The 13,853-nt window shown below is 33.8% G+C and overlaps 1 protein-coding gene across 1 annotated transcript; it reads right to left on the bottom strand.

Annotated features, from left to right (window-relative positions):
- Positions 1 to 1,942: 1,942 nt before the first annotated feature.
- LOC132552898 (piRNA biogenesis protein EXD1-like) lies at positions 1,943 to 2,914 on the bottom strand. Its single transcript, XM_060217095.1, has one exon. It carries the CDS (start codon positions 2,912 to 2,914, stop codon positions 1,943 to 1,945), a length of 972 nt encoding a protein of 323 aa, XP_060073078.1.
- Between the last annotated feature and the right edge of the window lie 10,939 nt (positions 2,915 to 13,853).

Below are 13,853 nucleotides of genomic sequence, written 5' to 3'. Positions count from 1 at the left end.
CTGTATCGTCATTGCACTGAAATACACTAGCCCATTAGAAACAATGGATATCGAATATATTGACAAGGGACAAATATCTATCTGTATCCTTTATCTACCTATTACAGCTGTTTTATATGTTAAGTGTCAAACCAAAATATATTTGTTAATAATCTTACCTGGAACAAAAATCGTGAACTGTTTCCCTCACCTATTGGTCACGTACAACCCATAGAAAGCCGTTCAGACAGGAAATAACCGACTTCAGTGAACACATCGAGGAATGCATAACAAAGCTATATATATCTTATATAAAGCAATCATACGCTTTGTCTTTTTATAAACCTCTGTCATTTGTGATAAATACTACCCGGAAGTTGTTACTATATTTAGAATGTTTTCTGTAAACATAATGGCTAGAATATACCGCGAAGTGATATTGAATATAAAACCAGGTAATCCAGGACACCTTACTGTTTCTGAAACAAACCTAGAAACGAGTTCTATATTTGTTATCAAAATCTGAGTAAATGTTGACGTTGATAATGATCAGGTAGGGGTTGTCCTGTTCATTTGTCCCCATTGATTTATAAACAAGTTCAACAATTTTGAATTAAATAAATAAATTAGAAAAAACGTTTTAAGCAGGATTAAAGCTTGTGTTTATTAGTCTGGTATAAACATGGCACCTTACACAAACGAATAGTTTAAGCATTTCAATCTGATTATTACACTATCAAATCGCCACACAAACACTTACATAAAAAACTGATTTGTAATGTTTTTATTGCTTATTCAAACGAGTTAACATTACTTTTGTATAGAAAGTTTGCGTTGATATGCAGTAAAACATTTATCTTCAAAATAACTCGATTCTGGTTGTCACTGATGGAAACAAAACACTGTAAAAATTCTTGACATAATTTCAACCTCCAGGAATTATTACTGAAGTCACAACACAACAAAAGCTATTTGTATATGGCGTATTTTTATGAAGAAGAAACACAAATAAGACATGTTAATGATATTAGATGGGCTGGATGATATCACGGCACAAATGACCCTAGTATACAGTTTTAATTTGGAATTTTAATTCGGCGAATTTGCACAAATAACATCCTATATATGATATAATTCGGGATTTTTATTGTAAGTTGCCAACTTGTCCTACACCACGATCATTCGTTTTCCGTGCTGTGACCAGACGATGATATCCAGGAGGAGATTTGTGTGGACGATGTATGGGAAAATAGTTTCCTGTCCAGGTCCGCTCAAAGTCCTTGATTCAAATCTATTGGATAGCTATTGCCTTCCCTATAACGTACAACGTAAACAACTCACTTTTAACTAACTTCCTACATCTGTTTGTTCAACAGTGTCAAGCATGTTCCCTCAAGTCTTCATCATGTCTCCGTCTGTATTTTACTGAGTAAGAGTAACGCTACAGATACATACATTGTGGCTGAGGGTACCAGATTTGTTACACAGAAAATATTTTACATATTTTTAATTTAGACTGCAAACAAGTTTATTGACATTTCAATTCCGATATGATAAAGATGTTAGTTATCAGGTAGAGCCTTTAAAGTCCACACACAACACAGTGGCACAAGACAAAACATACTGATATACAATCTTATCATTAGGTAATTATAACAATACAATGACATACAAGGGAAGCAACTCCTATCTACTTGAATTTGATTCAAATTTTTTCCATCATCCCAATCTATAAAAGTTTGTTGCGATAAAAATTGGTCGAACACTGACCTCAGAAGGAGCAGAATGCGATTAGCGGATTATTTAGTAATTTAATCTTACTTTCGATATACACCCCAACAATAATTACACGTCCTTACTGTTACTGATAAAGTTTTAACAATATGGTATTTTCATAAGGTCGGTTGGGTTTGAAAGGTTAAAGATAGATACAATGTAAATCCTGTAGAGTTATTCTTTCTCTTTAGAAATAATCTTCCACTTCTTCGTCAAAATAGCAATACTCCTCTTCCCGCCCCCAGTTATCTTCTCTGTTTTGCTGAACATCTATCCTAAGTTTAATTTTTTTACACACCCGACATTTCTGGACCCCTTGTCGCAGCTGTATACCACTGAACTCATCTCTAGGAAACATCCGATCACACTTTGTACATTTCGTGGACGCGTGAGGGAAACTAAGTGTTCCCGACTCTGGGATGATGTCCAAAGGCAGTAAGGCGTTTGATTCGTATTCATTAAAACTTCGTTCCTCTTTTCTTCTCCACATGTCCGCATAACGTTTGGATGCAACTCGCAGACGTGGTAGGATATCGTTAGACTGTTTAAGCTTTTCATACAGCGGGAACAAACCGGAAACATCGACTTTACAATACTCGACCAGGGGTTCCGGAAGTGGGCGTCTTTTCCATATTTCTCTCCCACTATCAAACATTTGTTTGCCATTTTCTTTCTTTTCAACCAGATCTTTGTCATCAAGGTATAATTCGATGCACTTTCGATATCCGTAAATGTTTTCAACATCGTCGGTCTTCGCGCTTCGCCTGTAGGACTTGTACTGTTTCGGTTCTGAAGGAGAGTGAACTCTGCGGAACATCACTTCTAGAAGCTGAATGTCAAGAACACCTGTTATTTTAACTTTGAATTGATGCCATAGACTATCTGAATCTTGTCTACAGTCAAACATTAATTTCTCGATGGAGTCATCCTCCAGAAGCTCACGAAGCCCATTGTCGAACGCAGACTGTCCGAGTTTTAATATATCGAAGATGAAAACCTTAGCCTTTGTTGCTGTGACCAGCAGAGTGAGCTCCCCTTTCCTACTTAAATTGACACCTTCACAATCGACAGCAATCAGCTTCTGGCTTTTTATTTCGGATAACGCTATTGGAATATTGGCTTTTTCGTCAATTAAGGTATGCTGTGTTTTCGCTGTCATTTTGACCTAGTAACACAAATGAAACGTTTGTTAAATATTGTTAGTAGAGTCACCTCACCGTTACATTGATATTATGGTTCTAGTATACAACATTGATGCCGCGCACTTTGGACTAGCGTGATAATGCACCTTTTAAAATGCAACCTGTTGTCTATTTCATTCGAAAATATTTACACAGCGCTGATTTAAGTCTCTAAAACGGAAAATGACAAGAAATAGAGTAATCTTACCGCCAACCATTGAATGATCTTTTTTGGTTCTATGTAAGACTGATTTTGTTCTCTCTACTTTTTCCTTCTCTCCCCTTCCCTCTTAATCATTTGATTGATAAGACAGTAATTCTACAGATGAAAGTTAAGAAATATCAAACAAGAAATAACGACAATTATCTTCTACTGATAATATGAACAATGCATGTAATTAATCTGAGAAATATCCCTTCAGTATTTCTGAAGATATAGCGATAACAAACTTCATTTGTCAAAATCCAAGATGGCGACTCGTCGGCCATTTTGTTCCGCAGATTAGTCTCGAAATTGGATCTACATAACTAGGGAGAGGTAGAGCCTACATATGAAATTTTAGAAAAATCACTTCAGTACTTCTCATGAATTATCGATGATACGGATTGTTCACGGACGGAACATGGACCACGGACGAAGGTCAATTTGAACTGTCCGTCATCTGATGGCGTTGGGCTAAGAAATGGAAAAATAAAGCTCAAAAACAGCCTTACACTGGAATGTAAGTTTAGAGATTTAGCATCCGGTCTAATTATATACAAACTTTATTATTTTACAACGATTGCGAAACATGATATCAGCCTATACTAATCACACTTGTATTCCCGAACGGAAGCGCGCGGGAAGTGTTAATGTAAGGAGAAACTGGAGTACCCAGGGAAAACCCACGTACTCGGGCAGGTCACCCCAAACCTTTTCACATCCGTTCCGGCAATCGAACCCCGGACGGCTAGGTGAAAGGCGAGTGAATACCACTGTGCCACCCTACATCCTTAATTCTGTCTAATTCATCGCCTACGCCCGATCCGCCATGTAAATCGAGGAAACCCCAGTAATACATGTACAAAAACGAGCTTAGAATACAACCGACTTCATATTGCCTCTGGAAAGTATTTCCCGGTGACATAATGATGACAGTGTCTTTCAGATTATTGAATATTATTTCTGTTGTTTGCGTTTATAAGCCAGCAGTACCACAAACATTAAAACCTACCTGTGACGACGGGATGGACCAGCGGAAAAACCCTCAAGTACTTTAACTTGGTTGATTTTTAGAAAACAAATCGAAAGTGAAAGTAGTCCCTGTCATATTACACCGTGATAATGATATGAACCACTTCAGTCGATATTAACATATGTCCGTGTATATTTCACCACTAGAAGTATCATTCAGCTCCTTTGTGTTATCTCATCGTGTCCGTACTTCAACGCATGGATTATAATTACATGTACAACTCATCCATCATCATCGGCTGTCTCTGAAGGGGCATATTTATATTTAGGGACATACTGACTCTTTTGACAGTATCTACAGCGATACCGAGGGTTTTTGACCAGTAATTAGTACAAAGTCTACCTTGACCACTCTTTAGATGAGGTGGAGGTGGCTAATTTTGTTCAACAGTCAATTATTGCCTCTGAGACAACCCATAACGCTGATATCAGCTGCATTGTCCTAAGAAATCTCATACCATGATTCATTAGGGTAGAACTGGTCCTCTTTTTTGTGAGGGGAAGGGTGGGGGTGGACTTTGGGTTTAATTTTTTTGTTAATTCATGCAAATTATTTGCATGTTACTTGTACCTTTGGCACACGCGCTAGTGTTTGTACAGCATATGTGTTCATTAGTGATTAGTTGTAGATAATGTTTTGATATATAACTACCATCTTTGTTAAATAAAGGTTGCTGCTTCGCTTTATTATATTTGAAATGAAAGTTACTTTGCTAACTCCAAAAGTGAATGTTGATATGACCAATAGTTCGTAAATGAATGTTGCTTTGCTAACCCCAAAAGTGAATATTGATATGACCAATAGTTCGTAAATGAATGTTGCTTTGCTAACCCCAAAAGTGAATATTGATATGACCAATAGTTCGTAAATGAATGTTGCTTTGCTAACCCCAAAAGTGAATATTGATATGACCAATAGTTCGTAAATGAATGTTGCTTTGCTAACCCCAAAAGTGAATATTGATATGACCAATAGTTCGTAAATGAATGTTGCTTTGCTAACCCCAAAAGTGAATATTGATATGACCAATAGTTCGTAAATGAATGTTGCTTTGCTAACCCCAAAAGTGAATATTGATATGACCAATAGTTCGTAAATGAATGTTGCTTTGCTAACCCCAAAAGTGAATATTGATATGACCAATAGTTCGTAAATGAATGTTGCTTTGCTAACCCCAAAAGTGAATATTGATATGACCAATAGTTCGTAAATGAATGTTGCTTTGCTAACCCCAAAAGTGAATATTGATATGACCAATAGTTCGTAAATGAATGTTGCTTTGCTAACCCCAAAAGTGAATATTGATATGACCAATAGTTCGTAAATGAATGTTGCTTTGCTAACCCCAAAAGTGAATATTGATATGACCAATAGTTCGTAAATGAATGTTGCTTTGCTAACCCCAAAAGTGAATATTAATATGCCCAACAATCCCTAAATGAATGATGCCTGAAACTTTGAGTGACCCAATTACCCCTTTCAAATGTGTAAGAATGAGTATGGACCCGCACAAAGGAACTTTATGAAGCTTGATCTGGGGTAGGAGAGCTTTGTATACTTTTTATCATTATGTGGTTTTAAGGGGGAGTAATTACTTCGTTTGTTGGTGAAGTAACATCGTGGCTGACTAGCTGCGTATCTTTGGAGAGCGGAAATTTCGTCATCAATCGAGAAACCGCTTCCGGTGCTAATTCTGGACCCCTTAGCTCACCTATAGCTTGCACTCCCTTTCTCACTTTCAAACGTAAACTGGTTTGTCTCTCGGCTTCCTTAAGACCAGGTGATGTTTCCTCATTTATGCTCTGTTCCTCAGCAAGGAAATCAACACATGGTTCTGCAATGTTTATCTCGTGATATTTACTTCAGTAGCCTACAACGAAAATAATAATCATCTAGTGCCAAAGACTGGTATATGTTAATAGTTGTTACTGGTCGGTAATTCAGTCTGTTTCTCTGGCTTTTGTACCTGCCTGGCATGTTTTACAAATTTTTTTGTGTCTGTTCATTTCGATCCACCAAACTTTGGTGCGGAATCGGCTTTTCCTGCACACTATACTTGCGTGTTCCTAATGCTTAGTTCGATTGCCTTATCACACGCCCTTAAGGAAGGAATATTCTTGTTCAGAACTAACAGTCCTACAAGATACAACTCACCCCGAATATGTAAATAATGTTCTGCCATTGTTTGCAGCGAATGCAATTTCTCTATTCAGTTACGACCTTGTCGACTGTAAAAACCTTCCTGACTTCTGTAGTAGTCAATACTCGGGGGGGTTTGTTGTAAACCTGATATAATCCTCCAGATCTCCTGTTGTAGATTTGTAGTTATCCTGGCCATTGAGGTTGTCTCCCTTGTCACTACAATTTAACAGTCAAGATTATGTACAGAGAGCCCATTCGTGGACGTAGCTGAGTAAAAGTCATCACAGCGGTTTGAGATCGGTATTTACATATGCAGACGCTGCCAAGCCCACTTTATCCATACAGCTTCTCATTTAGTCTGACAGTATGTACGATCTAAGGGTCCCATGACCTAAAAGACTTGCATCATTTATCACAATGGTCTTGGCATTCTTAACAATTACAGGAATTCGTGGAGAGCTTTACATTGGAATTATAATAATTGAAATTTTATAAGTGTTATATGTGGACATAGAGGTCACAGGCCTGCTTCCATTAAATGCAGTATATTAACATTATATCATAAGCTGTATATTAATCAATTTTGGAACGTTTTCGTAATGACAACTACAACTTAAACACTGAACATTTTAAAATCAATACAGTTCATTTTTCATTTTTTTTTTTCAAACGTATAAATTCTTAATGAAAGCATGCTGAAATATGCTTAAAACATTCCCAATCCATATGTGTTTCCTAATGAAAATTCAATGTCCTTATTGTTATGAAATTTCTTCTGCGCTGATCTACAAGTACGTAGGGCTTTGTGCAAAACAAATGCATTTTGAAAATGGTAACGGTTATTTTGTTTGATAAGTACATGTACTATATATATATGGTACATTGACCCTGCAGATCAGTTCCTCTGTGACACTATACAGATAAGTATGCATCCACGTGCTCTTTGAGATGAAATTTTAATAAGTTTCTAAGTCAGCTAGAAATGTTAAATACTAGTTTCTGCTTGTATTGTTTGTGCCGAACCCCGGTTTTGGAAGCCCGTTTACTTAATAAACATCCCGTCCTATGAATAGATCTCGACTCTTTCGGAGTGAGGTAATATCAAACCGGTGATATTAAATTTGAAATGTGTACAGTATTAACACTTAATACAACAGAAACAAAGAAACGGTCTCTCTATATCTCAGGCTAACTAGGTGTAGCACAAATCAATCTACTGGATCCACGAATGTCTATCAGCCGTTGTCATCATATCTATCTATCTATCTATCTGACCTTGGATTTATTAGAAGAAGTTACAGACACAGTTGTTAAATTATTTAGGTATACATGTAGCATTACCTTTTGTTTCGTTCATCTAATAGAGACACGTTACTGATCATGTGATTTGTAATTCCTAGCTACATACAATCACACCTAACGGCAATTCAATCGCTTGTATATGTTTATGTGTGCATTTAAACTAGGTTATAGTAAATTTATCTAAAACACAATATACTAGATTATACTAACTTTATCTAAAACACAATATACTAGGTTATACTAACTTTATCTAAAACACAATATACTAGGTTATACTAACTTTATCTAAAACACAATATACTAGGTTATACTAACTTTATCTAAAACACAATATACTAGGTTATACTAACTTTATCTAAAATACAATATACTAGGTTATACTAACTTTATCTAAAAGACGATATACTAGGTTATACTAACTTTATCTAAAACACAATATACTAGGTTATACTAACTTTATCTAAAACACAATATACTAGATACAATATACACAATATACTAGGTTATACAACTGTATCTAAAACACAATATACTAGGTTATACAACTTTATCTAAAACACAATATACTAGGTTATACTAACTTTATCTAAAACACAATATACTAGGTTATACTAACTTTATCTAAAACACAATATACCAGGTTATACAACTTTATCTAAAACTTTACACAATATACCTAGGTTATACTAACTTTATCTAAAACACAATATACTAGGTTATACTAACTTTATCTAAAACACAATATACCAGGTTATACTAACTTTATCTAAAACACAATATACCAGGTTATACTAACTTTATCTAAAAGACAATATACCAGGTTATACAACTGTATCTAAAACACAATATACTAGATTATGCTAGCTTTATCTAAAAGACAATATACCAGGTTATACAACTTTATCTAAAACACCATATACTAGGGAATACCGAAGTCATCGTTGATAAAATATTTATCTTTATTTCACATGGTGATAATGTACTATCGGCCATAAGTTAGACACCATTATTATCTTAGATTTGGCTTTATTTCGTTCTCTGTATTTAAGAAAAAATATTCAGCTTCAACCCAACGGGATATATAAGACTGTTTTAGCCATCTAAGAAAACTATATATATAGTCGACAGGATATTTTAAAGAGCGTCACCAAAAAGCATTACCAAACTATTGTAAAATTACTCAAATTGACTCTGTCAACAATTATTGAAACATCTGATCTGGGAAATGTTTGACTAAGCTACAGTTTAATGGGGTTTGAATAAAATTGTTCCCAGGAAAATAGTATATATTGATATGTAATTTTTATTTCTTTTTTGTTTTTGTTTTTTCATTATGTGTACATCACATATGTCAAAAAACAACCACACACATGCTCCCTCACAAGCACACACACATACATTCACATGTGGGATAATGAATTCATCATCATCATCATCATCATCATCATCATCATCATCATCATCATCATCATCATCATCATCATCATCCGTTCATTCTTATACAATGTGTTCATCGTCATTCATCATCATTATACTGCTATCATCATCCTCCTCATAAGCAGCATCTATATACAGTCATCACCATATACATGTATAACCATCATCATCCTCATTCATATCATCATCATCATCATCATCATCATCATCATCATCATCATCATCATCATCATCATCATTATCATTCGTTCATTCTTATACAATGTGTTCATCGTCATTCATCATCATTATACTGCTATCATCATCCTCCTCATAAGCAGCATCTATATACAGTCATCACCATATCCATCATCATCATCATTCATATCATCATCATCATCATCATCATCATCATCATCATCATAATCATCATTCGTTCATTCTTATACAATGTGTTCATCGTCATTCATCATCATTATACTGCTATCATCATCCTCCTCATAAGCAGCATCTATATACAGTCATCACCATAACCATCATCATAATCACCACCATCTCCATATATTCATCTTCATGATTATGATGTAGCATGATCCTTATCATCTATTCGTGAATACATTCATCATCACCATTGTTATCCTCATCATCATCATTACCACACTTACATACATACAAAATGTACATTCATCAGCATCCATCAAAATAAAACTGCTATACACTCACACACAGGAAAAAAGATACAGTTTAACACACACACACACACAGAAAAGGAGAGAGAGAGAGGAGAGAAGAGAGAGACTTGTGCCACTTGATGTAGTAAGACTATTTGAAAATGCAGTGTGTTGAAAGCCACTAAAACTAAACCTTCAGTAAAAATAAAAAAAATAAATAAGTATATCAACACACACTGTCAGGGGATGGGTGTTATTTCTAGTAGCTAGTCCCATTTTTTCCATCTATTGAACAATTTTGCCCTATTTTCTTTATCTTGTACAGTGTATATATACTTTTATATAATGTAATTATCTTTTATAATAGATTTTAACTCTTGAATAGATAAAGTTTTTTGTAAACATCTTGTTCTATAGATGTATTGCTTCATAATGAGCAAAATAAAATTGTCAGTTGTATAGTATGTATTTCTATTGTTTCTAATACCAAAAATAAAAGTTTCTTTATTGACAGTAAATGGAATAAAAAGAGAATCTAACAAGGTCTCAAAGTTCTCAAAAAATGATTGTACTTCCCTGCAGTCCCATAATAAGTGCACTATTGTTTCCGTTACAGAAGAAGCAGTATGGACTTTCTGTCAAACCAATCTTAAATAAATATGAATTTGTGGTTAATATGTGTTGATTTATTCTATACTGAAGCCAGTGTAGCTTTGAACATTTAGTTACTCTGAACGGGGTGTTAAATATACTTTTCCAAGTTTCGTCATCAAAATCAAATAATTCATTCCACTTTCTTTTTCCAGTTTTATTAAAAGAAAGTATGTTATAGAAATCTTTTGAGCCCTTATTATTCTTCAAGAAACGTTCTAAGTTAATGTGTATTAATGGGTATGATACATTTTCATCTTCTAGTTGTTTATTATGCCCTGACATGTAAGGAAATTGGTATTAATATGGTATTTTTCTTTAAACTCGTTAAAAGTGTAATATGTATTCATGTGTGGTAATTTAAGTATATCATTAATTATAACAACTCCTTTCTTATACCAATCTTTATAAAACACCATCTTATCATTTACTCTTATATTTTCATTAAACCAAAGAGGAGTTTTTAATAATGAGACGGACCTATTTGTCATTGTCTTTTCTTTCTTTCTAAGATTTCCCCAAGATTTGAATACATCCTTCCAAAATTGATTTTTACACTTAACTTCACATTCCTGTATATATCCTGATCCACAGCTAGCCAAAATACCTGTATCAATACTTTTGCTGAGAATATATTGCCATTTATTTGGTCTAGAGTACAACCTTCTTATCCATGTTAACTTCAGTGCCATAATAAAAGAATGGATATCTATCATTTTCAAACCTCCTTCTGTATAGTCTTTAATAATAATGTCCCTTTTCACTTTATCTACTTTACTGTTCCAAAGAAAGCTAAAAAGTTCAGAGTTTAATTCTTTAATAAAAGATATGTCTGGGTTTTGTAAAGCAATAAAAAGATGGTTGAATTGTGATACTAGATTTTAGCTTAACCAATTTCTTGTCATAGTTTATTTTAATAATTTTATACAAATCTACATGGTAATCAATACCTAAAATAGTAAATTTTTGCTTTCCCCAATGCAAGTTCCAGGCTGTACAAAATTTTTCATCACTGTATTTCCTACTACCTATCCAAATTACTTTTACTTATTTTCAGTCCAGATATATCTGCATATTTTCTTAGTTCTTCGAGTGTCTCTCTTAAGGAATTATTAGATCCATCAAGGATGACTGACGTATCGTCTGCATACTGAGACAGTAGAATGGGAGTATCTTCTATATCTATGCCTCTTATATTATCATTATTTCTTATCTTAATTGCTTGAATTTCTGCACATAAAATGACTAAGTATGGAGAGATAGGGTCCCCTTGTCGACAGCCCCGTTTGATATTAGAATAAGGTGATAGATTGCCCCCCTGATTAACGGATGAGTTTGAACCATTTTGAAAAATATGAACCCAGTTCCTTATGTCATTTCCAAAATTAAAAAAATCCAGTTCTTTATCTATAAAATCCCAGTTAACAGAATCGAAGGCTTTTTCAAAATCAACATTAAGTAACATACCAGGAGTTTCATTTTCTTCGGCATAGTGCATAATATCGTATATAATCCTTGTATTTTCACCAATATATCTACCTGAGATAAAACTGGACTGATCAGTATTTATAAGTTTATCTAAGACTTTTCTTATTCTATTAGCTATTGAACCTGAAGCAATTTTATAGATTGTATTCAGAAGTGTAATTGGTCTCCAATTCTTCAAGTATTGTCTTGGCTTATCTCCCTTGGGTAAACATGTTATAATTCCTTGTTCCTGCGTTACTGACAAATTTTTAATATCAAAAGCGAATTGAATTGACCTTACTACAAAATGACCCAGTTGTTTCCAAAAACACTTAAAAATTCAACTGTAAATCCATCAGAACCTGGGCTTTTATTATTTTTCATATTTTTTAGAGTATGAGATGCTTCATTTATTGTAATATTACCTTCCGAATGATTTTTTTCTATATAATTCAACTTTTCTATATTACTGTTACTAAGATAGTCATTCAAGTTAATGCTATGTAATTCACAGTCTTCTGAATACAGTTTTTCATAAAATTGTTTTACTTCATGTAAGATTTCCCCTTGATTTCTAATTATTTCTCCATTATCCTTTTCTATTACTGGTAGGATTTTGGTAACAAAGTTCCTGTTTTCTAAATTGAAAAAATATCTTGTGGGTTTTTCACCCTCTTCTACCCATTTTACATTTGACCTAAAATATTTCCTTTAAGTTTATGCTTTCTTATAGCTTCTAAATCTTTTTGGCAAACTTTTAACTCATCTATGTTTATTATTTCCTTTATTTTTTCCCTCAGATCTTGCTCTTGGCTATTTCTCTGTTTTTTCTTATAAGATGCATACGAAATGGTTTTTCCCCTAATTTCAAATAATAGTGTTTCTAGAAAGAGTTGATCATTTATAGAAAATTGTAAGTCTTCATTTGAAATATCATCTATATTATCAAGGTTATATACAGCATACTGAGTTTTAACATCTAGTATATGTTTGTTTATTAATTTCAGATATTCTAAATCATGAAGTAATGAATTGTTAAATTTCCATAGTCCTTTGCCTCTCTTAAACTCATTAAATTTTAATGTTATACATGGAGAGGAGTGATCAGTTCGATAGCCTGGGTCAATATTGGTCTTTTCTACACACGATAAAAGGTCTTCAGAAACTATAAAATAATCTAGTCTTGCCTGTTTTATTGGATTTGTTCTTCTCCATGTGTATCTTTTACTGTCTGGATGTTGTTCTCTACATATATCAATAAGCCCCAATTCATTTATTATTTCAATAACCTTTTCTGTTGCCTTAGGGTTATTAACTTGTCTATAATTAAAACAATCTAACTCAGGGTTCAGAACCAAACTGAAATCACCACAAATGATAAATGAATCATTACCGAAATCAAGGATACTATCTACAATTTGATCGTAAAAAGCAGGTGTATCCGAGTTTGGTCCATATATGGTAATAAGTGAAACTTTCTTATCTTCTATTATAATGTCAGTGCTAAAAAATTTCCATCTGTACTTTTCTTTTCTTTCATTACCTTTACTTCAAAATTATTATTGAGTAGGATTGCTACCCCCCTAGAATGGCAGTTGAAAAAGCTAAAATAACAGGTGTATCCCCATTCTGTTCTAATTATATTTTCTATGTCAACAGTAAAATGTGTATCCTGTATACAATAAATGTTAAAGTTCATACTTCTTAAATATGCAAAAACATCTTTACGTTTATTTTTATCCCCCAGGCCCTGACAGTTAGCGGTTAGTATTCGGACTCCATAGACCATAACATATTGGATAGGTTACATTGCATATTATTACCGACACTGCTATATTTACCTGTATGATATGTGTAATCTCCTGGCACAAGGAGAAGAAAAGAATAAAAGTGAAATAAAAAAACAAGTAAGTGAAGAAATAGAAAGAAGTAAAAAGACATGAGACGTGGTCAATGAGTAGCGACCACCATCCACGGATCCTCGTGTAGATTCTACCGGAAGTACACGGAATTATTAATTCTGTTTACTTATA

This window comes from Ylistrum balloti, unplaced genomic scaffold, assembly GCF_031769215.1.
Source record: "Ylistrum balloti isolate Yb309-2 unplaced genomic scaffold, AGI_CSIRO_Ybal_v1 Utg370286, whole genome shotgun sequence".
Taxonomy (NCBI): Eukaryota; Metazoa; Mollusca; class Bivalvia; order Pectinida; family Pectinidae; genus Ylistrum; species Ylistrum balloti.
Note: the sequence above shows the minus strand (reverse complement) of the source record. Positions and strands in the feature narration are given on the sequence as shown.

Coding starts and splice junctions, on each gene's coding strand:
- LOC132552898 (XM_060217095.1), bottom strand. CDS start 2,914: ATGACAGCGAAAACACAGCATACCTTAATTGACGAAAAAGCCAATATT.